Raw genomic sequence first — 25,298 nt, forward strand, 5'->3', positions numbered from 1 at the left:
AACCAGCACATTGAATTCAATTTAATTTTGTCAAACTACAAAATGCTTTTAAACAACCCACAACCAAAAAACAACCCCAGTCCCCGTTTCTCTTTTAAAAAGCCACACAAAATATTCCTGCGGGGAAAACACAGTTATGATTCTCTGCGCACAGGAGCAAAATTATGTACGTCACAAACCCCACGCTAAGTTACTCAACCGCTTTCCTTGACTGTGTTTCCTCCTTGGTGGAATGGTGAACAGTGCCACCCATGGACAGCAGAAGTTTCTCCTTGGTGGGTTTGAAGCCTGTGGGTGGAGAGTGTTGTTTGGGGAGGTGCTTGGCTTTGCTCTCCCCCCCACCCGCCCCACCTGCAACCATGAATGTTCCTGGCTATATATGTACCAGGGTGGGACCACCTGCACCCATTTAAAAATGCTAACTGCTGCGCTCCTCGTTCTCCTCCTGCTGGTTCTAGCCCTGTTGACAAGGCGGCATGGGGGGTTCTGCTTTCCGAAGAACTCGGGGAGGCTGCCTGGGCCTTGTGCCTTGCCCTTCGTTGGCAATCTCCTCCACCTGTTCCACCCCGACCTTCCCACCCACCTCCATGACTTGACTCGGCAATATGGTCCCATCTTTCGCCTTCGCTTTGGCAGCAAAGGTAAACCAGAGCAAAAACTTGCTCACCAAGGCACTGGATATCTTAGTCACAATTTTACATTGTCTTGCCATTTTATTGTCTTAGGACTCAGCCACATTTGAGTTTGAGAGGTTTTTCTTTTGTCCCAGGGGGGGAAAAACCACACACACCCGCCGTTTACTGCTGAATCAGAACAAACTTCAGTTGGGTTTTCTGCAAATTGGCATTTGTTCCGATTCAGTGGTAAACAGAGGATTTTCTCAGGGAAAGTGGTGAGACAAATTAAAAACCTCTCAGACCTTTGCCTATCAATCACAGGACAAACAGAAGTGTGAATGGTCCTTAGTGTAGCTAGGTTTGGGGTGCAGTTTTTTGGGTGGTGGTGGTGGGGTATTCTTGTCTAAATTGTCATTTTTAGAAGATGATCCCCCCCCCCCGCTTCTATGGTTGCTAATTCTCTCTTTATAAAATTTACCATCTAAAATGTGTATTTGTAATACACAAATGAAGATTTTGCGCATAAAGGACATTGCAATTACTTAAAATAGTAATTTTTTAAAAATATATGTGTGTACAATCGTTTGTCTGTTAGTATTTCAGTTATTGTCTTGCATTTTAACTTTTTAGAATATCACATTTGTTTCCTCACTTTTATGGTTTTCAGTTCTTTCTTCATAAAATTTACTAGCCAAAGTGTTTATTTATATGCACAAATGAAGATCTTGTGCACAAAAGGATATTGCAATGATTCAAAATAGTAATTCTTTTTTTTAAAAAAATATGCAATAATTTTTCTGTTAGTTATTTGGTTATTTTCTTGCTTCTGCTTTTAACTTTTTAGAAGATCATGTTTCTTTTTCTGCTTGTCATTGTTGCCTTTCATTTTCATTTTTAAAAATAGCCAATACATTTATACATGGTCATAAATGTCAAAATTACACATAAAGGTTATTACAATAATGCAAAAGTGTTAATTTTTTAAAAAAGAAAAAGTAATAGTAATTAGAACAAACATCAAAACTTGATTGGCGTTTGTTAAAATTCAGCAGTGAACAGTGGGTTTTCCCAGGAAAAGTGGCAGGGGGGGGGGGAAAGGGGGGGCACCTCTTAGATGCCTGGAAATCACTGAATGAATGGAAGAACATTAAGTGTTCTTTACTGTATCAGGGTCTTTTGAAGTGCATTTTTTTAAAAAAACAAAAAACATTATTAAAGTCTTGGCTTTTTCATTCTTATTTTGCATGCCACCTTTTGAATAATACAGAGAAGTGGCTTTTCAACTATTAAATTCTACAAAAATGAGGAACTATCCAATGTTAGACTTTATTAATTTCCAAAGCTCTGCTTAAAGTGATATATCGAGACACAGCAATACCCCATAAACCAAGTCTTGGTCTCTCTTCCTCAGTATTGTCATAATAATAATAATAATAATAATAATAATAATAATAATAATAATAATAATTTATGATGTATACCCTGCCCATCTGTCTGGGTATCCCCAGCCACTCTGGGTGGCTCCCAACAGAATAATAATAACAATAACAACAACAACAACAACAACAACAAAGTGATAAAATATCAAACCTTTAAAACTTCCCCTTAGTGGTTGGCAATGCCTCTCCTGGGTTTCCAGACAAGGAATCTTCTCAGCTCTGTCAAAAAATGCCAGGGATTGAACCTGGGATCTTCTGCACACAAAAGAGATACTCTAGATCCCTCCTCTGATTCACAGCTTCCTAATTACCCTGAACAGTAATTAAATAAACGAAGCTGCTTGATGCACTGAGTTAGCCTAGAATTGTGTGTGTATGTGTGTAAACACACACACTGTAATTATTTAAAATTCAGCGTCACATTAAAAAGTCAAAAAAATACATCCTTTAAAAAAATGTAAAGAAAACTGAACCATCTAAGGGTATATAATCAATACCCTTGTCTGAGATTCCTAGTTCTCCTTTAATTCACCAGATCCTTGTGGCACCATAAAGGACTGATTTATTATAGCATAAACTTTTATGGATGAATGTCTGCTTCGGCTGGTTAATCTGATGACAGACGGCTGCATCTTACAAAGTGGGTCTGAGTCAGCAAAAGGTTATGGTGTCATAAATGTGTAAAGTCCTTTAAAGGGTCACAAAACCTTCTTCCTTGTTTGTTTGTTTTTTAACCACGTGCCCTTCAGAATCCAGCTGACCCTCTGCAGTTATTTAAGGTGCCTGGGTACGTTTCTCCATTCCACAGCACAGCTGTTGATTTCAGTGATCTCAAATTGCTCCAATACTTCCCTACAGTATTTAGACCTTAGCCTTCCCATGTGCTGGCAAATAAAATCATTGCCAGCGTTTAAGTAGGTATAATTCCTGCGATCGCATGTTTGTTTGGAAATGGGTGTTGTTTTTAAAACTAAAATAAAATATTAGCCTCATTAGTATAGCTTGAGAGATGCATCATCGGACTGGCTAAATTTCATTAATGATCTTGATGGCAAATTAAGTAATAATTCCTTGTTTTGTTTTTTATTACTTTATTAGTAGATTTGTCCTTCCAGTGCAAAGTAGTTTGTTTCTGGTCTTTCATACCACATAGTTTAAAAATATCAACATTAAAATCCTTATGAAAACCACTTGTCTACAGTCACTGTAGGCTATATATGAAGGGATAACATTTCTTACCAAGGGTATTTCTACAGGAAATGTTCATATTATCATTCTAAAATCCTTCACCGACTTATTACATAGGCTACATTAATTAAAAACTAACCACACAGGTACTTTCATATATTGCACGTTAAGAAGTGCAGGTAAGCCACTGCTGTAGAGGCAGGCTTCTGGTTCGTCACAGAAAATTATACGTGCATCCCAATAATTCCTTATTTTGTTTCGCTTTGAACTTTGGTGGAACTGTCTCTTCTGCCTTAACAGTAGCTTCCCGTGGTTTCAGGCGAGGTGTGTGAACTTGGGATCCTTTTATCAGCTGAGAAGGCAGGGATTTGATTTTTCGATCTACCACTTGCCTAGCCTAGTTACAGGTAGGTAGCCGTGTTGGTCTGCCATCGTCAAAACAAAATAAAAAATAAAAAAATTCCCTTCCAGTAGCACCTTAGAGACCAACTAAGTTTGTTCTTGGTATGAGCTTTCGTGTGCATGCACACTTCTTCAGATACACTGAAACAGAAGTCACCAGACCCTTATACAGTATATAGTGAGAGAGTAAGTAGGGGTATTACTCAGAAGGGTGGTGGGAATGGGTGATTGGCTGATGGGTGTGGACACGAAAGCTCATACCAAGAACAAACTTAGTTGGTCTCTAAGGTGCTACTGGAAGGATTTATTTATTTTTTATATTGTTTTGGCTGGTTTTTACAATGGCTCTTCCGGTTGGCAATGCGGATCAGACGCTAGATGCGGAATGGAGAAACTGCAGCCCTCCAAACATTACAGGACTCCCACTCGCATCACCCCCTGTCCATTGGCTGTTCAGGTGGGGACTGATGGTAATTGGAGTCCAAGAACATCCGCGGACACATAGCTGTCAAGTTTCGGATTTCAAAATAAGGGATCAGCGGCCTCACCTACCCCGGGGACAGTCACATGGCAGTGGTGGGCGGAGCCAGAAGCAAAAGTGGGCGGCACTGGTGTGAACGCGCGCAGTAGGCTTACTGTATTTTGGAAACGCTGCCCGTGGGCTACGACGCCTGTATGCGTGGGAAATGGCTCCCGCTTGCTTTGAGGCTGCAAGGAGGCGAGGTCTTCCCAGTCCCTGGCCAGCAGGGGGAGGGAGAGGAGCTGCTTCCTTTGAAAAAACGGGAAATTAAAGGGATATAAAAAATAAGGGATAGCAGCGGGAAACTGCTTGAAATAAGGGAGATTCCCGGGGAAAAGGGGATACTTGACAGCACTGCGCGGACAAGTTCTCCATGTCTGCGCTAGAGAAAGCGGGTGGGGTCTCCCCGGTGTAAAATCTGATGACGCAATAAAAACATAAAGGCATCCCATGCCCTAAACTGGCCAATGCACCAACATTCATTGGATTCTAGTCACGGTTAAATTTTGATCATCATCAGCCCAGTGCAATAGGGAGTCAAGTTTATACCGGGGGGGGGGGGGGGAGGGGGGACAAAACCAGACTTCTGATAGTTACTGAAAAAATGAATCGCTTGGTTTCTTCATATGTAAAGTTTAAAAGCATTACGAAATGATCTGAAATGGAATTAGGAATGATCTAAAATGTCAGGGGTCCCTTTACCTTTACCTTTAAATGTATATAAAAAAGGAAATTCAGATAGAGACTGTATATGCAGAAAATGGAATTCATGGGACTTAATACAAGATAAGATCAAACACTTGAAAATGCAGCAACCTGAAGCAATTGGATATTTATTATTATTATTATTATTATTATTATTATTATTATTATTATTATTATTATTACTATTTCATTGTTTGTATGCTGCCCTATAACTGCAGGTCTCGGGGCGGTTCACAACGTAAAATCGCAATGTAAAAACACAAAATACATAATAAAAACAAAAAAAAGAACAACCCAGTAATATCCCTCCCTTCCACAAAACATTTTAAAAGGGCCTCAGATGTCAATCCACTTACAGACTAGCAAGCAGCATTGACAAAGCAATCAATTGAAGTAAATAACATAGAATTCCATCTAGCTGTGAAAAGAAGTTTCCCTTGCATATTAGATCAGTAAAAATTCCTTGGTACCAGCCTTAGGGCAGCAGGCTAGACTTCGTAGTGCTCAGCTTGAGCAAAACACATGGCAGTGGTGCCAGAATCCATCATGAACAACTCCCTTGTTCTCTTATAATGGCAATGGTACCCACCTGAGAGGTGCTGGAACTGAATTCTGGCGAGTTCCAGCTGAAAAAAAGCCCTGATGATGACGAAGAAATGTACAAACCCCCCCCCCAAAAAAGAAGAGCAACCTGAAAATACCTGAATATGCATTTTATACAGATCAGCAACAGGACCAGAGGGCTGGAGCTTTTCATTAAATTTTCCATGAATTTTGCTGTTCTTGTAGAGCAGGAATTCCCATAATCTATATGGGAGGCAGGTTGCCATGACCTGAACTGATTTGTCTTGACATGTAATGGCTTCTTCACCTTTGTTTTGGCTTCCTGGCCAGGTTTTCCAGTACTCTGATCACCGTGCAAAGGTCTCCATTCGCCTTGCATAATTCAGCAAAAATCTGCACTAAGAGTCTGAAAAGACAAAGAGAGGCACAGCCTTCATCTGTTCCAGCTTCTAAAAGCGTGCTGAAAGCCTTTCTGTTCTTTGAGGCTTATGCAGGCCAGCAAGACCACATTTCCCCACATAAGTCAGTTGCTTTCTGATATTAAATTTAATTTTTTTAAATGTATATACAGTTGTACCTTGGTTCTCGAACAGGATGCGTTCTGGGAGTCCGTTCACTCCTGGAACTCTTCAGAAACCAAGGTGCGGCTTCCGATTGGCTGCAGGAGCTTCCTGCACTCAATCAGAAGCCGCGGAAGCTGCGCAGGACGTTCGGCTTCCGTAAATCATTCGAAAACCAGAATACTCACTTCCGGTTTTCGATTGTTTGGGAGCCGAAAGACACGAGTTCCAAGGCGTTCAGCAACCAAGGTATGACTGTACTGTTGTAAACCGCTTCAATTCTGTACAAGAAAGAAGATTCCACCTAAACATTAGGAAGAACTTCCTGACAGTAAGAGCTGTTTGACAATGGAATTTGCTGCCAAGGAGTGTGGTGGAGTCTCCTTCTTTGGAGGTCTTTAAGTGGAGGCTTGACAGCCATCTGTCAGGAATGCTTTGATGGTGTTTCCTGCTTGGCAGGGGGTTGGACTGGATGGCCCTTGTGGTCTCTTCCAACTCTTCTATGATTCTATGATTCTAATTGTTTGTTTTTGTGAACTGTGGTATATAAATATTTTTGTAAATAAATGACCTCAGGGCATAGGGCCAGTGCTTTTTTCCTGATGGGACGCAGGAGTGCACATACCCCTAAACATTTTGTGAATCTAAGTTTAGCCTCATTGAGGGGCAGTATTTCAATATGACTAGGAAAATGAGAGTACCCCTAAACATTTTTTTTAGAAAAAAAACCCCCACTGCATAGCACCATCTGCTTTGATCCATCATGAATACTCTTCTGCGTGCATAAAACACTGCTGGGTGCGATGGATCGGTAAGCCTAGCGGGGGCCAGTTTAACACCCAAAACATCATCCATCTTCCTCAGGGCAAAGTCCTCCTCTCACTCTGCTGAAATTCCACATCCTCCCCACCCCCCATCCACACCTGCAGAGATATTGTATTGCTATTCCACTCAACTCTGCCCCCCCCACCTCCAAAATAATCTGTTTTCTTGAGGTAAGACAAAAGATGGGCATACAACTTTGGAAAACACAGGGGGGGGGTACAGGATGTAAATTAAACATGAGTAAATAGGGAAAAATAAGGGTTCTTCTGATAAGAGGGTGACAGATTCTAACCTAGCTGTCTCCTTGATGTGCTGATTTTCCATGTTTGTTTATCTGGTATTTAAAACACAATCTAAAGACAAGCAATAATATTTTATTTCTTCATTGCATTTTTATCCCAATTGTATTTATATTGCATTTTTTCCGGGACTTCCGGTGTGAGCGCCATTCCGTGCAGTCGGGAGCTGTCTCGGCTCTGAGATAGCTCCGGTGTTTTCGGGGATTGGAGTGACGGCAACCGCGCTGCGGGCTCCGTTAAACCTCGGGAGGGGTGTCCCGAGGGCTTGGGTTCTAACGGGCACCAGACGTGCCTACCTGGCTCTCGAGCAACCCTTGTAAAAGGGAGGCTTGAGCGAGCCAGGCTCCGGTGCGGCGCTGAAGAGCCATCGCTAACCGAAGACACGAAGCAGCGGGTACTGCCGGATTTTGAGCGCTCCGATTTCCCTCAATTTGGACTTAAAACAAGGACGCTGTAAGTACGGAGCATAATTTGAGCTTAAAAGATTGAAATTTGGCTTACAGAGAGAGATCAAAGAGGAAGTCCGTCTCGCTCTGACAGTGGCAAGTTTAAAGTAACACCTAAAAACTGTAGCTGTGAAAGATCTGTCTATTTTAAGTGGAAAGCTGATTTTGTATACATTAGAAAACCCTGTTTGGGGGGTAGACTGAGAGTTCGATTTATTTCTTCTTGTGGATTACAAAACTAAAAGGAAAGATACCGTTAATCCCCTGGCCAAGGAGTCTGGGTCAGGCGGGGAATGGCGGCTTTGGACTGGATTGCGCAGTTGGAAAATAACTGAGACCCCTTCACTTCCTGCTTATCCAAATCCCACGGTGTCCTTGAAGATTAAAGAATGCTAGACTCAACACTGACACCATTTCAGCAAAGGCTATTGTTAGAATGCCAATTACTTCAGCAGAGAGTTATAGACAAGTTTACCCAGATTGGAACTACTTTAGCGAACTGTTTCTTAAACCCACTCGATGGAAAGGATGGAGAGGATGGAAAGGATGCAGATCCAGAGGAATTTTCTGAAGAGGAGGATATACAAGTTGGAAAACAAGAAAGGCTCCCTTGGCGTGAGAGGCGGGGAGCCCACAGTTTGGACAGTACAATGAACCCTTGGGGTGTGAGTCCAAGGGCTCGAGAACAACAGACATGGAAGATGCAATACGTACCGGAGAGTGGGGGAGAGATACTTTATGATGATGTCAGAGCAACTACTTATCAAGAAGAAAGCTACAATCTGGAGGAGAGGAAGCTACAACGAAGAACACCAAGTCTAAAACTGAACATGAAGGAAATAACAGAAGAAGGGGGGACTTGTGGGGGATGGGAAAGGTAATGGGAAGGGTGGTGATGGACAGGAGGGGTGGGGTAAAATAGGAATACTTAAAGGGGATATTATAAAGGCTGACCATGGAACTCCAAAACCAGAGGGAAAACGGTGTATGAGACTGGAAGAAACATTTAGGTAAATGATAAGATGTGATTTTTTATATTTGATAATATTTTAATATTTGATAATATTTTAATATTTGATAATATTTTAATATTTAATATTTGAAATTGGAATCAGAAGAAATATAGGCTACAGTATAACAAAGTTTAGTTAAGAGAGGATAAAAGAAGTTGAGATGTGGAATTTGATGTTTTGTTTGATAAGAATAAGATTTAAGATATGTTGATTATAATTGTAAGATTAAAATTAGGTGTAAGAAAGTAGATTTTACAATGTTACAAAGTTACTAAAGAAGATTAGAAATGAATGCAGAAGAGAGGACGTGAGGAAGTCCCAAACTTAGGATCATAAAGAGGATAAGGATGGATAAATAAGTGTTTTGCTTGTGTGTATTTTGTTTTGTAGTTTTTGTAGTGTTTGTATTTGTATTTGTGTATGTTTATTATTAAAATCCAATAAATTCTTATTAAAAAATATATATTGCATTTTTCCCAAAGAGCTTAATGTGGTGTACATGGCTTTCCCTTTCATCGTTTGATCCCCACAACAACCCTGTGAGGCAGGTTCGGTTGAGAGGCAGTGACTGGCCCAAGGTCACCCAGTGAGCTTCATGGGCAAGTGGGGTCTTGAACCCTGGTCTCCCAGGTCCTTGTCTGCAACTGCCACACCAACACCAAAGCAGAAACCTTCCCCACACCTGATATAAGCAGCTTTTGAATTTCTTTTTCTTTTTCTTAGACATGGTGATTCTGAACAGCACGGACCTGATTCGGGAGGCACTGTTGCGGAAATGGTCTGATTTTGCAGGACGGCCTCACGGATTTGTTGGTAATTGTATCCTGGTTGAATGGGAAGATATACACATAACCCTGGTTGAAATGTAGAACCAGCCATGACTGCTTAAAGCAAACATGGATCAATCCTTGGTTCATTAGCCTAGTTTGCTAACTAATCACAGTCAGAAAAGAACTTGGTCTCCTCAGTTGGCAGATAATGAGAAACTACAGTTTATTCAAAAGTGGAAGCTTTCGATTCTCTTGTCTCGTGTGGATAAAGGCAGGGGGAGAGATTTTGGCTCATGCTTGCAACAGCAAGCCATGGTTTATTGTTACATCTGAATCTGGCCATAGAGTCAACTAGACTAGAGCAACACAAAGCCCTCACTGTTGACATCCAGAGGGAGACGGGAGGGCAGTTGGCTAGCCCCCAGCTGTATCAGGTCCTCCTCGGCCGAACTGCCGGGTGAACTCCAAAGTCTGGTGCAACAAAAATAGTGACTCATGCTTCCCTGAATCCTCTGAGAGCAGAGCACACTCTATTATTTGCAGATCGCACTGCGTAACAGAAGGGTCTGGTGACTTCTGTTTCAGTGTATCTGAAGAAGTGTGCATGCACACGAAAGCTCATACCAAGAACAAACAAACTTAGTTGGTCTCTAAGGTGCTACTGGAAGGAATTTTTTTTATTTTGTTTCATCATGTATACAGTTCATCGTTGACATTACGTTGTTCCACCCCCATCGTTTCAGTGCACAGGAAAGGCAATGGAAATCGGGAGGAAAACAAATCAATTCTGTATCATTTCCAGACTGTAAGCAACAACAGCAAATCCTGGCTTAATTGATTTCCCTTCTGGCGATGGGGCCAATGAACAAACTCCAGCAATTTCTGCTCCGGTTTCCATCGCAATTTGCTGGTGTGTGAATGCATCCCCCCCCCCCCCGAAAACAGCAGCAGTCCGGAAGCATTCCTTCTTTCCCTCCTACTTCTCCCCCTGCAGTAAAACTTGTTTCGTTGGGAGACAAGGACCTTTCCTTGGGCAACTATACGCCGACCTGGCGTCTGCAGAGGAAAATGGCCCACACAGCTTTCCAGCGCTGCCTGCGAGGAAACATGGAGCAGATTGTCCAGAGCCAGGCTCGGGAGCTCTGCAAGGTGGGCAGGGTGGGTGGCTTGTGCATCTTGCAAAGCCGTCTCTCTGGGGCCAGGACTTCCGCTTGTGCAACAGAACTTCCCCTCGCATCCCCTCCCCTTTAAAAAAAAATGTGGAACTTCTAGCATGGGCAATAAAACCCAGAACCACATTGTTTTATTTCATGTCGGGGTGGGGAAATCTTTTTCAGACTGAGGGTAGCACTGTCGCATGGGCAGGCCTCTGCGGGTCACATGCTGTTGGTGGGTGGAGCCGGTGGCTGTGGGAATGTTTAGGAGTGTGGATGATGATATATTATTTTATATATTTCATCCCAGCTTGAGTTAACAAGCTCCAAACTTAGCAGAGTTACATTCCCTTTTAAAACACAGCAGACGCGCTTGCACAGGCTTGCTAAGGCCTCTATAAGAAATATATATTCCTGGTATATTTTTCCCCTTCTTCCCTCTTAAAAGTAAAGACACAACACAGTACTGTTTATAAGCTATAAAAGAGTTTACTTACAGGCATCCTGAGCTACAGCATACAGTCTCAGAAAGGCAGACAGGCTTAGATAAATGTTTTTTTTTTTTTAATTAAATAATCTTTATTTCAAAATATTTTAAAAGAATACATTCACACACAAATATACAACAAAGAAAATGCAAATCATACAATACAAACACAATCACAAAAAAGATAACCAATAACCCCCCCCAAAAAACGAAAAAACAATAAAAAAAAATTAAAAACAATGACTCCCCGTCATTTGTATATCGTTTCCCTCTACGTTGTAACATTTCTTACTTTTCCTCACCATACAATACAATACCACCATCTAGCAAATGCATCAATCTGTCATATAATATACTATCCATCTATATATTCCCTTATGTGTCTCATTCTAGACAAATCACCAATTCTGTTTTCATACCTTCTTTAATCAAGTAATCCTCCACATATTTCCACTCACTTTTGATTTTTTGTTTTGGGACATTTCTAATTGCTGCTGTTATCTTTGCTAAATTCATATATTCTACTAATTTAATCTGCCAATCCTCAATTGTTGGGATCTTCTCCCCTTTCCAATTTTGAGCAATCAACATCCTCGCCGCTGCACATGCATATAGAAATACATTTCTCCTATCTTCCGGGATATTCTCAGGGATCAAGCTTAAAAGGAAGGCTTCTGGCTTTTTCTCAAACGTCACCTTCAACATTTTTTTCATTTTGTCATACACCTCGCTCCAGAATTTAGCAACCTTAATACATTTCCACCAACAGTGGAAATAACTACCTACCTTCTCCTGACATTTCCAACATTTATCCGAATTGTTTTTATAGATTTTTGCTAGTTTTTCTGGTGTCAGATGCCACCTGTATACTAGCTTCATCATATTTTCTCTAATTCCCATGCAAGCAGTGAATTTCATGTTTACCTTCCACAACCTATCCCACTGGATTCTATAAATTGTTCTTCCAAAATCCTGTGCCCATTTTATCCAAACACTTTTAACCTCTTCCTCTTTTAAATCCCATTCTAATAAAAATTTATAGATTTTTCCTAATATCTTATTAGAATTCTCAATCAATAACTCTTGTAATTTAGACTTCTCTTCTCTAATTCCTAGTTCCTTGTGCTTCTGAAATAGACTTTGAATTTGATAATATTGCAACCAACTATCACAATGGCATTTAATTAGATGGTATGGTTTTAATACAAATTGATCATTCTCTTTCATTAGCAAATCTCTGTATGTTAGCCATCTTCCTTCCTTACTCCTGCTGTTAATTGATGTCATTTCTATTGGCGATGCCCACCACGGAAATTTGGTCTCCAATAAATTTTTATACTCCACCCAAATATTAAATAATGATTTTTTAAATATATGATCTCTAAAATTCTTACTATTTCCTTTCTTTTCCTCTAATAGATATGAATGCCATCCTCCTACATTCCTAAAACCTTCTACTTCTAGTAATTCTTGATCTTCTAATAGGATCCAGTCTTTCAGCCAGCATAGACAGGCGGCAGCATGATATAATTTAAGGTTTGGAACTCCCCAACCGCCCCTTTCCTTTACATCCATTAACACTTTATATTGGATTCTCGGCTTTTTCCCCATCCAAATGAAATTACTAAAATCCCTTCTCCACAACTCAAATGTTTCTTTTTTCACCATAATTGGCAACATTTGAAATAGAAACAGGATTCTCGGTAATACAGCCATTTTTAATGCCGCTATTCTCCCTGATAAAGTCAGATTTAACCTCTTCCATCTTTCCAATTCTTCCTTAATTTCCTTCCATAATTTAGAATAATTGTTTTCAAACAAATTTATATTACTTGGGGTAACCCAAATCCCCAAATATTTAATCTTATTAACTATCTCCCATTCCAAATCTAACTTAAGTTTTTCCAATTCATTTTTCCTTATATTTTTAATAAGTATTTTGGTTTTCTTCCCATTTACTTTAAATCCCGCCAATTCACCATACTCTTGTAATTTAGTTTTCAAATTATCTATTGATACCCTTGGTTCCTCTAACATTAAGATAATATCATCTGCAAAGGCCTTATATTTATAGATATTTTTTCCTACTCTTATTCCTTTAATATTTCCATCCTCCTTAATCTCTCTCAATAGGAACTCTATCGATAAGATGAATAATAAAGGGGATAGCGGGCATCCTTGTCGGGTTCCTTTTGATATTTCAAATCCCTCTGTTATTTCTCCATTTATAATTAATTTGGCTGTTTGTTTACTATAGATTGCATTCACTCCCTTCAGAAATTTCCCCACTGCTCCTATTTTTTCCAGAGCTTTTTTCATAAACCCCCAAAGTAGATTGTCAAATGCCTTCTCGGCGTCTAAAAAGATGAATACCGCCTTTTCACTCGGGTGCCAATCCAAATATTCAAACAAATCTAAGAGGATTCTTATATTCCTGGACATTTTCCTTTTTGGCAAGAATCCCTGTTGGTCTTGTCCTATAATCCTATTCAAGACCCCTTTTAATCTATTAGCTAATATTTCAGCGAAGATTTTATAATCTACATTCAGCAGGGAGATTGGTCTGAAATTTTCCACTTGATCATTCTCTGCTTTCCCTTTTGGGATTAAAATTATAAATGCCTCCTGCCATGTTTTGGGGTATATTCCTTCCTCCATAATTTTATTCACCAGTTGTTGGTACACTCCTACTAGTTCCTCCTTGAATAATTTATAATGCTGGCTTGACAGGCCATCTGTACCTGGGGACTTCCCTAGTTTCAATTTGGCTATGGCTGTATATATTTCTTGTTTAGACACTGGTTTATTTAATAATTCTCTTTCCTCATCATTGATCTGGCTTATCTTATGATTCTTGAAATAATTCTCTAAGTTAACCTCATTTAATTTCCTACCTTTATATAATTTCTTATAGAATTTAACAAAACATTTTTGTATATCTTCCAGGTTTGTCCAACTTCCCCCCCCTCTTTAATACTCATAATTGTCATTTCACTTTGTCTTTTCCTTAATTGCCATGCCAAATATTTCCCTACCTTACTTCCAGATTCAAAGGTCCTTTGTTTTGCCCATTTAATTTTGTTTTCCATTTCCTGACTCACCAGAATATTTAATTCCTTTTGCAAAATTTTTAGTTGCATTGCTAATTTTGTGTCCTTTAGATTTTTTGCTAAATCTCTCTCCTTCTCCTCTATTTCTTTTTTAATCTTTTCAACCTTTCTTTCCCTTTCCTTCCTTACTCTACTTCTTTGCTGAATATATATACCTCTGATGAAAGCTTTACTAGAGTCCCAAGCTTAGATAAATGAATCCCAGGCTTAGATAAATGTATTTACATGTAGAGGCTAACTCCATAAGGGAGGAAAGCCTCTTTGTGCTCTCTTGGCTGGGAGCCGAGAGAGCATCTTCTCCTAAGATGTTGCTTGTTCACAAGACGATGCAAAAAGGGAAAGATGGAGTCTGCTTCCTGTGGTTTTGTGTAAACCTGCCTAAGTGAAGCCACACCCATCTTCAGTTAGATAGAGGAAGTTGTCTCAGTCCAGGTAAACAGGAAGTTAAGGCTGGAGGACTGAGACACCTTCGTGTCTACTCTAGGAATGTTGTGTTTGGCTGCTCTGTGTTTACATCCCACAGTGGCAAACATGGGTGGAGCAACAGAGATGAACTTTGTATGGCGGGCTGCATTTCAGCCATCCAAAAGTCAGGGGTTTCTGGGCGCACCTCCAGGCAAGCAAAAAGCGCCATCACTCTCTAAGGAGGGTCCTGAGGGTCACACAGAGAAGTTTGGAGGGCCACATTCAACTTCCAGGCTTGAGGTTTCCCTCTGCTCTTTTAAGTGACGTACGCTATTTTCAGAAGGCTGAGTTCTGCACTCGCTTTGCAAATTTGCATAGTGCCAAACAAGCTCCTCTTTAGTGCCTTCCGATGCTACACTTTTTAAAAAGGTTTTTATACTTTTCAGATTTATACATTTCATTAGTTTTACAATCCATTTAACATTTCAAAAACTGACTTCCTTCCCCCTCTTTCTACGGTTCCTTAAATTTATTTTTTTTAATCTTCTGCATATCCAAATTCATTTAACTTGCTCATTTAACTATCTACTATAAATATATACTCCTATAAAACTGCAGGTTATTACAATAATCCTGCTAATGTTTTTATCTGTTTATAATTAATCTGTAAATATTCAATGAACCATCTCAATTCTTTTATAAAAAGCTTGTTATCTTGATTTATTATTCTTCCGATTAGTTTCACCATTTCTGCATATTCCCTTCTTCCTTTACTGAGACTTCTGCTTCTTTCCATTTTTGGGCAAGTAGCATAGAATCATAGAATCATAGAGTTGGAAGAGACCACAAGGGCCATCCAGTCCAGCCCCCTGCCAAGCAGGAAACACCATCAAAGCATTCCTGACAGATGGCTGTCAAGCCTCTGCTTAAAGACCTCCAAAGAAGGAGACTCCACCACACTCCTTGGTAGCAAATTCCACTGCCGAACAGCTCTCACTGTCAGGAAGTTCTTCCTAATGTTTAGGTGGAATCTTCTTTCTTGTAGTTTGAATCCATTGCCCCGTGTCCGCTTCTCTGGAGCAGCAGAAAACAACCTTCCACCCTCCTCTATATGACATCCTTTTATATATTTGAACATGGCTATCATATCACCTCTTAACCTTCTCTTCTCCATTCTTGCTGCTGTAGTAGCATACATAAATAAGTTTCTATACAGCTTAGGTATTTATGTCTCTATAATTCCCCAGAGAAAAGCTTCTATTTTTAAAAAAATAATAATAGTTACTTTGAACACCCTTTCAATTCATTATATATCATTTCCCAGAAAGCTTTAACCTTACTACAAGACCACCACATAGGATAAAAAGAACCTTCTTTCTCTTTACATTTCCAACGCTTGTTTGATTTAGATATATCCATTTTTGCCAGTTTACTTGGTGTTAGATACCAACAATACGTCATTTTTGTATAATTTTCTCTTAAACCATAACATGCTGTAAATTTTATATTCAAATTCCACAATCGTTCTCATGCTTCCATGCCTATATTATGACCGATATCTATTGCCCAGACGATGCCACACGTTCTAAGGGAAGCCTTTTCCTCTTCTGGTTTTGTCAGGTTTTCCATGGTTATGGGGGCAAACCTGTGGACGTGGCTCACGATTTCTCCCTGCAAGCCTGTGGGATCATCTGCAGCGTCTTGTTCGGGCCGTTGGTGAGTAGGAATGGAGAAATTTGTCCACTTCGGCCTCCCTCAGTTTCTCCTTTTCCTGTTCTTAAGTTCAGATCTCTGTAAATGCACCTCAGTTTTCAATTTCTCTCTCTTAAAATGTCCTCATGAAAATTCAATGACATTCGAGTGGGCACTTCCCTAATTTACCCATTTTTGCAATGCATTTCGCCCTAATATAAAACATTTTTGTCGGTCACTTTCACCGATTCATGTATTTTATGCACATCTTATGCCAGCATGTGCATTCTTGCACATTACTTGCCCCAAGAACTGCAATGCAAAATTCAGAAAAGTCCCCAGGAGAATTCATAAGTATTTTAGTGGGTGATTCCCTAATACACTCACATTCCCTTAAAAGGTAAAGGGACCCCTGACCATTAGGTCCAGTCACGGACAACTCTGGGGTTGCGGCACTCATCTCGCTTTATTGGCTGAGGGAGCTGGCGTACAGCTTCCGGGTCATGTGGCCAGCATGACTAAGTCGCTTCTGGCTAACCAGAGCAGCACACAGAAACGCCGTTTACCTATTTATCTACTTGCACTTTGACGTGTTTTCAAACTGCTAGGTTGGCAGGAGCAGGGACCAAGCAACGGGAGCTCACCCCGTCACAGGGATTCGAACCGCCAACCTTCTGATCAGCAAGCCCTAGGCTCTGTGGTTTAACCCACAGCGCCACCCACGTTCCCTTAATTTCCCCTTAATATACACTGTAAGGGCTTTCAGTGGTTGCTCATGAAGAATCAGCCAAACGCAGGACTTCTAAGCTAAGTTCTTTATTGTGCAGATTATTTACAGTGGAGCAAAAGTTCAATGTCCATCTCCTCACTCATCAGAGTCCAGGAATGACCCTTTCCGGTTCTTTTTCCAGCAAAGAAAACGCGGGATTCTGAACCCCCGCCTCCCCCTAACACGTCCTTCCTGTTGTCCCCTTTGGAGCGTGGGAACCTGACCCTGTTCCTCGCTAACCTCGCGATGCTGAGGCTCTGCGATCTTGTCAGAGCCCCTGCGCCTCCTTCCTGCTTCTGACTCCCCCTCCCCACCGGAGGAATGGTAGCGTCCTGAGGAGGAGGAGGATGAGGACGAGGGCGAGCTTGTGAAAAGCACAGGAGGTTCCCTATACCTCAAGCCCTCCCGCGACCCCACCAAGAGCGGAGAGGGGGGTTTCCTGACATACACATACAGTGGCCCATCTAGTCCAGGTATCCTGTTCTCACAGTGGCCAACTAGATGCCTGTGGGAAACCTGCAAGCAGGATCTGATCACAAGAGCCCTCTGCCCTAGAAGCCAAGCAGAGCAGAGCCATCATTCTGAGTAGCTGATAAACACACTTGCAAGCAATTTCCCTTAATAAAATGCATTTTGTGTGCTATTTTCACGGATGTACATGGATAGGCAGGGTATAAACAATAAATTGTTGTTGTTGCTGCTGCTGTTATCGTTGCTTTCCCACTAAAATGCATTTTTGCAAACCTCATTTATCTGGAGAAACGCGCCACAAAATTTTGCAAGGGCAGTTGCATTCCAGTTCACGATTAGGTAACAAAGCAAATTAGGTCACTGCAGCAAATTGTGTACTGTTCGATATTTGTCCCTATCCCTATTGCTGTCATCAGGTGTACAATCAAATCTCGGGTCCTCTGTTTTGGAACGTTTCGGCTCCTGAACGTCGAAAACTCGGAAGCAAATGCTCTGGTTTTCGAACGCTTTTGGGAAGCCAAAACATCTGTTGATGTTGAACATCTTCCCGGAAGCAGAATGTGCTTCTGGAAAGGATCGTGTTCAACAACTGAGGTTTGACTGTATTGGCACGAAATACCACTCTTGTCATTAGACTCCCCTTCCTGTTAAATCACCTTTTCTCATGGCTGGCTGCTCTGACTAGGGTTGGAAGGAACTGTCATTTCTGGTCCTCTCAATTTCTCATCCCCTCCCCCCATCTAAAATTCAGTTTTCTACATTTTGCAGCAATTTTCATTAAAAAAAACCCCCAATGAAATTCAATCAGCATTTTAGTGCAAATGTCACCTAACAAACATCTTTTCATACACAGTTTTGACTAATATATGTACACAGTTTTACACAAGCAGTTTCCTCTATTATGATGCTAACAACTTTTGCACCCCCCCCAATATTTGCATTTCTGCCAATCCTGTGTTGTCGGAGAACAGCCTTGCAAAATTCGGACGGGTGCGTATTTTGAAAGAAAGCTGTGTTTTTGGTCGCATATTGTTTCAGGAAGTGTGAGTTTGATAGGTCTGCCAGAAATGAGTTGACTCTCCCAGCACCTCTCCTGCCATTTGTCTTTGTCCCCATCCTGACTCTGCACTTTCCTCCACTTCAGGACAATTCCACGATTGAGAAACTGCATGACTGCATCTACAAGACAATGGAAAAGTGGGGTACAGTCTCTGTCCAGTTGGTGGATGCCTGGCCCTTCCTCAAGGTACAGGGACAGCAATGAGCTGGCTAACTGGGGGGGGGGGGGACACACACACACACCACCACCACCACCACCACCACCTAAACTTGCTTTGCTTGGCCAGGGTACATTTCACTTTCTTAAAGAGCATCTCCACCTCCATCATTCAGCCTGGACACTGAGGTCCAGCTCTGAGGGCCTTCTGGTGGTTCCCTCACTACAATAAGTGAGGTTACAGGGAACTAGGCAGAGGGCCTTCTCAGTAGTGGCGCCCGCCCTGTGGAACGCCCTCCCATCAGATGTCAAGGAAATAAACAACTATCTGACTTTTAGCAGACATCATTTTAGGGAAGTTTTTAATGTTTGATGTTTTATCATGTTTTTAATATTCTGTTGGGCGCCACCCAGAGTGGCTGGGAAAACCAAGCCAGATGGGCGGGTATAAACAAACATTATTATTATTATTATTATTATTATTATTATTATTATTATTAAAGCAAGTTTATTGGCTGGGTCTAGTCAAAGCGCTTTGCTGCTCAGCTCAAGCAAGCAGGCTGCTTTGGACTTTGCCGAGGCTAAGCTGAGATAGCCTGGTTCTCTGCAAAAGTGGGAGGAATGATCGGGTGGGTCTCTGGGGGTTTAATGTTGAAAATCAGCTACCTTCTGCTCCCCTGACACCCTAGGTCTTCCCCAATGCCAATTTGAACCACCTGCTCTCCTGCGTCAAAAGCCGGGATGCCTTGGTCCAGCACGTGATGAAGAAACACCAGGTGAGGATATGGATGGTGAGCAGGTTGGGATCTTCTTGTGGGGGATCTGCAGCAGGAGACCGGGACACTCATTGGTCCTTGATGCAGCAATGTGGAGAAGCAGCACTTCTAGGTACTATGGAAGATGACATCATGCATTTGTTGGGTAGAAACCCAACTGGTGCAGTGGTGCTCAAGGAAGGCCTCTTGACCCAGCGGGTGCTTCTGCTAATGGAAGGGGAGTGGCAAGTTTGCTTTAGCCAGTTTCCCTCTACCACCTTCAGCCCCCTTGAAAATTAACTCCAGAGAGCCGAGGGACCCTCCAAAACAGGGTGGACAATGGTGCGGAGGACTATTTGTTCATTTATTTGTTTATTACTTTTATATACTACCTTTATCTTCTAAGGAGCTCAAGGTGGGGCACATGGTTCTCCAGTTCCTTCTCACAACAACACTGTGAGGTAGGCTAGGCTAGGAGATTGTGACGGGCCCAAGGTCAGCCAATGAGCTTCATATCTGAGTGGGGAAGGGCGAATTGTCAAGATCCATCCATTAGTAAAGGACGGGGTGGGGTGGGGCTTGTGGCTTTCCAGAGCTACATTGGATTCCCGGCACACCAACCGTTACCTGGCCTGACTGGGACCGACTGGAGTTGAAGTCCAACGTTACCTGAAAAGGGCCACAAGTTGTCCATTCCTGTGTTAGTGAATGCCTCTGTTGAATGAGAAGGTTTGAAATTCCTCCAGAATGTTCATAATGAGGGAAACAAATACAAGTAGGCCATTCCACAGATGGGGAGCCACCACCAAGAAGGCCTTGTCACATGAACAGACAAACCAATAGGGCGGTTTCAGTGATGGGGCGTGGGGTGGGCTTTTCATGACAACTGGAGGTGAAGATTAGATTTAGTCAGGGCTCTTAGATTCCCTTGGGGAGGAGTGGGCGACGTCCTGGTTAAGCAGAAACTGACGAGGTCATAGCATTGGGGTCTCTTTTGATTTTGGGGGAGCTTGAGAATATTAAAAGAGGCCTGGTGGAACAGGCCAGTGGCCCACCTAGTCCAGCATCCTGTTCTCATGGTGGCCTGAGGAAAACTGGTAAGAGTGACGCGCAGCGGGAATTATTTAAGCAGAGTTTTCATTGAAACAAATAAAAACTTTTATTAAGCTTAAAATAAGCCTCTTCTTAAAAATAGATCACATAGAGAATACAGGCTCTTCTCTATACAGGCACACACTCTGAGAGAAACTAGTCACCACAGTCAAGGTAAGTAACTCACACAGCACTGAAAGACAGTTACAGACTAGAATGGCAGTTACATATCAGAATGACAGTTACAGCAGTTAGGCATCAACAGTTGTACATGCTCTCATGCGTCTTTGTCACATGACAAGCAGGACTGAAGCACAAGAACACTCTCCCCTCCTGTGGCTTCCAGCAACTGATACTTGGAAGCATTGCTGCCTTGAGGTTCTCCCTTGCTTGGGCACTAAGCCACTTCTTGCTCTCTCTCCCAGGAGCCCCACAGCACCTCAGAAGGACAGTACATGGTGGACCACATGCTGCAATTCCAGCATGACCATGGGGCTAGTGAGTGCAAGGGGACGGGTCTTGTGCTGGAACACGTCCACATGGCCATTGTTGACATGCTCTTTGGAGGTACTGAGACCACAGCAACTTTACTCAACTGGGCTGTGGCCTTTTTGGTGCATCGCCCACAGGTAGGATGCAGCGGTGTGTGTGTGTGTGTGTGTGTGTGTGTGTGTGGTCCCAAGCTTGGTGGTTCACTAGGCCAAAGTAGCTCCCCCCCTCTCCTTTCTTGGAGGTTTCTAAGCAGAGGTTGGATGGCCATCTGTCATGGGAGTTGGACTAGATGATGCTTGGGGTCCCTTCCAACTCTGTTGTTGTTGTTCAGTCGTTCAGTCGTGTCCGACTCTTCGTGACCCCATGGACCAGAGCACGCCAGGCACGCCTATCCTTCACTGCCTCCCGCAGTTCCAAACTCATGTTAGTAGCTTCGAGAACACTGTCCAACCATCTCATCCTCTGTCGTCCCCTTCTCCTTGTGCCCTCCATCTTTCCCAACATCAGGGTCTTTTCCAGGGAGTCTTCTCTTCTCATGAGGTGGCCAAAGTACTGGAGCCTCAACTTCAGGATCTGTCCTTCTAGTGAGCACTCAGGGCCGATTTCCTTGAGAATGGATAGGTTTGATCTTCTTGCAGTCCATGGGACTCTCGAGAGTCTCCTCCAGCACCATAATTCAAAAGCATCAATTCTTCGGCGATCAGCCTTCTTGATGGTCCAACTCTACAATGCTGTTATTCAGCCTGTGTTTGTGCAGGGTGGGGTGGGGAGGCTTTCTGTGCCTCAGGGTTGCATCCCCTCATGTCAGCCTGGGTCTATAGCAAACTATAGGGATCCCAAATCTGCGGGAATGTTTTCTACTTCATCTTCGCACCCCGATTCGTTCTTATCTCTGCCACTCCAGATCCAGGAGCGAATCCATGAAGAGCTCATGGCCGTGGTGGGGACAAGCCGTGACCCCGCCTATAGTGACCGGGAGCACCTGCCCTACTTGAACGCCACCATCTTGGAGACCTTGCGCTTGCGCCCCTCGGCAGTCCTTGCTTTGCCCCACATGACCATCCGGGATACAAGGTACCCAGTTTCTGCGAGGCCTATCCTGACATTCTCCATGTGTAGAAGGGAACCATGGGGGCTGCGTTGCTGGACCAGCTCCGACAGCGCGCTCCCTGGATAGCCACATGTTGGTGTTGATACCTGTAGATTCTCATGTGCAAACATTCACTGGGCTGATAGATATCCATGCCAGTGCAGTGGACCTCTAAACTGGTGCCATACAGAGGGTGTCAAGAGGGGGTTAACAGTGCAGCTCTTGCTCCCACTTTTATGTTGCTGCTGCTGCTATTAATTGGATTAGTGAATTGCTTCCTATGAGCATAAGATGTGGATGTTTAAAAACGTGTTCCCAAAACAACAAACTAGGACGGAGCTCCTCTACTCATCGTCCTCCTCAGAAGATGGAGTTCCCCAGACTAAGCTCCTACCCCTTCCCCAGCACGTGAGCCCCCACCTTCTCTTCCAGTATCTTTCGCATGTCTCGGCCACTTTTGAGATCCTACAAGATTTGGGAGAGAATGCTTCCTGCGTTCCAACGTCTGACTCACTATTGTCGCTCTCACACAGCTCACACAGCTACCTGTCCCTCTGGCCCTGTTTTTCTCCTCCCGTTTGTTCAGAGCCCCCTCCTCTCTGCCTTCCGCTGCTAACTGTCCTCTCCCTATGCCTACTTCTCCTCCTCCTGTCAGTATCTGAGCTTCGCTGACACCAAAGCTGACAGATCCATCCATTCCTAGTTAGAACACTACTCTTTTGTGTTCTGATATATACAGTGGTACCTCGGTTCTCGAATTTAATCTGTTCCGGGAGTCCATTTGACTCCTGAAACAGTTCAAAAACCAAGGTGAGGCTTCTGAGCTTCCTGCACTCAATCGGAAGCCGCGTCGGAACACTCACTTCTGCGTTTGCGGCATTCGGGAGCCGATTTGTTCGGGAGCCAAGACGTTCGACTACCAAGGTACCAATGTATATATATAAAACACCTGCAGTGTGGCATCAGAGCTCCATCTAATCCAACTTCCTACAACGGCCAAAAGGACACCCTTGAGGAGCTCAGAAGCAAGGTATAAAGGAAATGATATTTTCCTGCTGTTCCTTAGCAGCAGGAAATTGGATTGGGAAGCATAGGAAACTCATAGATCCCATGCACCCCGACAGGAAATGATGCCTGGTCAGTGCCATGTTGGGGAGGGCCAGCAGTGTAGCTTTCCCATGGCTCCCTTCTCAGGCCTGTTAAGGCCGATGCTTACAAGGCTTTTCCTGTTTCTAGTGAGGCCTTGCTACCACTGACACCAATGCAGGAGGGAGGTTTTGAACCAAGACCTCATGTAGGAGAGAAGAGAAGGGAGAAGTGGGGTGGATTTCAGAGGCCCAGAGGAATTTGCGCTGTGCACTGCACCAGGAATATTGAATTCTTATGGGGGGGGTCACATTCCCGTGTTTGTCAGAGCCAGAGGCAAAACGGGGTGAAGCTATGAATATATCTTTTTTTTAAAAAAAACCTATTTGCAGTACTTTCTAGGCACATTGTCGCAGCCCCCTCCATCTAGGGAAGCACGTTTGAGGACAGTGTTTGAGGACATAAGCCAGGCATGCAAAAACCTCTTTCAGAGCAGGGCAGGTGGAAGGTTGAGGTGGGCGGCTGAAAGGGAGCTGCAGCCCCAGGAAGACTACCGGGGACCAGACAGAGATACATTCGGTCCCCAGGCCTCAGGTTCACCACCCAACCACCCCTGCTCTGTGTGCTCAGGACGGGAGTCTTTGTGTTTGCAATAGATGCCAAGGCTGTCTCTGAGAAGGTGGTCCAGTGATCAGGGCAGAGAGGAGAGGAAGCTGAGACCCTGTTGCCAGTGAGATGGCAGGTGTTAACTCATTTTTTTTTGTCTTCTCTCCACTCCAAGCTTGTCTGGTTTTTCCATTCCCAAGGGGACAACAGTCATCACTAATCTCTATGGGGCCCATCATGACGAGAGCAAGTGGCACCGCCCCCTGGAGTTCAGACCAGGTATTGCACTATGTGTGTGAGAGAGGGGGGGGGAGAGAGAGAAACAGGGAAAGAGATCTGTGTGTCACAATGAAAAAGCAAGGGCTCACCTGCACTTTCACCGGACACATATTTTGATTGAACTGCATACCGATTAATTGCTAGGAGTGAGCATTGGTATAAGGCAGATTCCTATGTTCCCAATAAATTTAATTACTTTGGCTTTAAATAGAGATAATTCAGGAGAGCGTGAACCGGAATGAGTTGAGGGGAACTGAGCATAAATGAATGGAAAATAAATGGTATTAGGGTGAACTTGGGCAGGGTGCAAATCAATGGAAGAGGTTATCTGGGGTGATCTGGGAGAAAATATGTTGCCTTGACATTTAAATCAGCATATGTAAATTCCATGCAAATAGCGCCCTGCGTACCAGTGCCCTGAACCTTTTGCTTCCGTGGGTGGGCAGCTCTCTTCCTGACACAAGCTTTCTCTTCTTGCCTAGAGAGGTTCCTGGAGGAGGACCCCTCGGGGGAGGCCCAGAGGCAACTCATCCCATTTGGTTGTGGGGCACGGGTCTGCCTGGGGGAGACTCTGGGGCGCATGGAGACTTTCCTCGTCCTTGCACACACCCTGCGGGATTTCCAGATATTGCCCCCATCACCTGGACACCTCCCTGACCTCAGGGGGTACTATCGTTTTATTGTGCATTGCAAGCCCTTCAGGGTGAGGCTGGTTCCCTGGGCAGCGGCGTCTGATCTTGCAAAATGAGGCCTCCATTGGCAGTGGGGACGACACTCAGGCTCCCTTCCGACTCTGCAATTCTACGATGCTGTTATCTTGGGACAGTCGGCGACTCTCCGTTGAACCTACCTCACAGGGTTGTTGTGGGGATAATATAGGAGGGGAGAACTATTTTATGCCACTTTGAGCTCCTTGGGAGATATACTGTAGCTATTTATAGACAGATGTAATAAACGTTAATCAATTTAACCTAAACAACATGGAGTGTATATTAGACTGGCTTTTATGGTTTTTATTAAAGGTTTTCTTTTGCTACAAAACAAATGGGGGAAAAGTACATACAGTGGTGCCCCGCTAGACGAAAATAATTCGTTCTACGAGTGTCTTTGTAGAGCGAATTTTTCGTCTAGCGAAGCGGCAATGCAGCGCGGAGGTTTTCGCGCGGAAATTTTTTTTTCCGTCTTGCGAGGCAGCCCCATTGACTTTTTCGTCTTGCGGGGCAGCCTTCCGCTAGCGAATGCCGTT

The 25,298-nt window shown here is 43.2% G+C and overlaps 2 protein-coding genes across 2 annotated transcripts in view; one reads left to right on the forward strand and one right to left on the reverse strand.

Annotated features, from left to right (window-relative positions):
• Positions 1 to 25,298, reverse strand: part of LOC117042654 (oocyte zinc finger protein XlCOF6-like) — a 663,370-nt gene that overhangs the window by 35,826 nt on the left and 602,246 nt on the right. The gene's annotated exons all lie outside the window — the stretch shown is intronic.
• Positions 416 to 24,879, forward strand: LOC117042837 (steroid 21-hydroxylase). Its single transcript, XM_033142495.1, has 10 exons — positions 416 to 641; positions 9,302 to 9,391; positions 10,343 to 10,497; positions 16,125 to 16,220; positions 18,581 to 18,682; positions 19,342 to 19,428; positions 20,925 to 21,128; positions 21,896 to 22,065; positions 23,949 to 24,052; positions 24,535 to 24,879. Exons 1-10 carry the CDS (start codon positions 416 to 418, stop codon positions 24,798 to 24,800), a joined length of 1,500 nt encoding a protein of 499 aa, XP_032998386.1. The 3' UTR covers positions 24,801 to 24,879.

The sequence above is a fragment of the Lacerta agilis genome, chromosome 2 (assembly GCF_009819535.1).
Source record: "Lacerta agilis isolate rLacAgi1 chromosome 2, rLacAgi1.pri, whole genome shotgun sequence".
NCBI classification, from domain to species: domain Eukaryota; kingdom Metazoa; phylum Chordata; class Lepidosauria; order Squamata; family Lacertidae; genus Lacerta; species Lacerta agilis.

Bases quoted from the DNA above. Each gene is read 5' to 3' on its own strand.
- LOC117042837 (XM_033142495.1), top strand. From the start codon at position 416: ATGCTAACTGCTGCGCTCCTCGTTCTCCTCCTGCTGGTTCTAGCCCTG. The intron at 9,392-10,342 runs GTAATTGTATCC...CTCCCCCTGCAG, and splicing joins ACGGCCTCACGGATTTGTTG to TAAAACTTGTTTCGTTGGGA. The intron at 16,221-18,580 runs GTGAGTAGGAAT...CCTCCACTTCAG, and splicing joins GCGTCTTGTTCGGGCCGTTG to GACAATTCCACGATTGAGAA.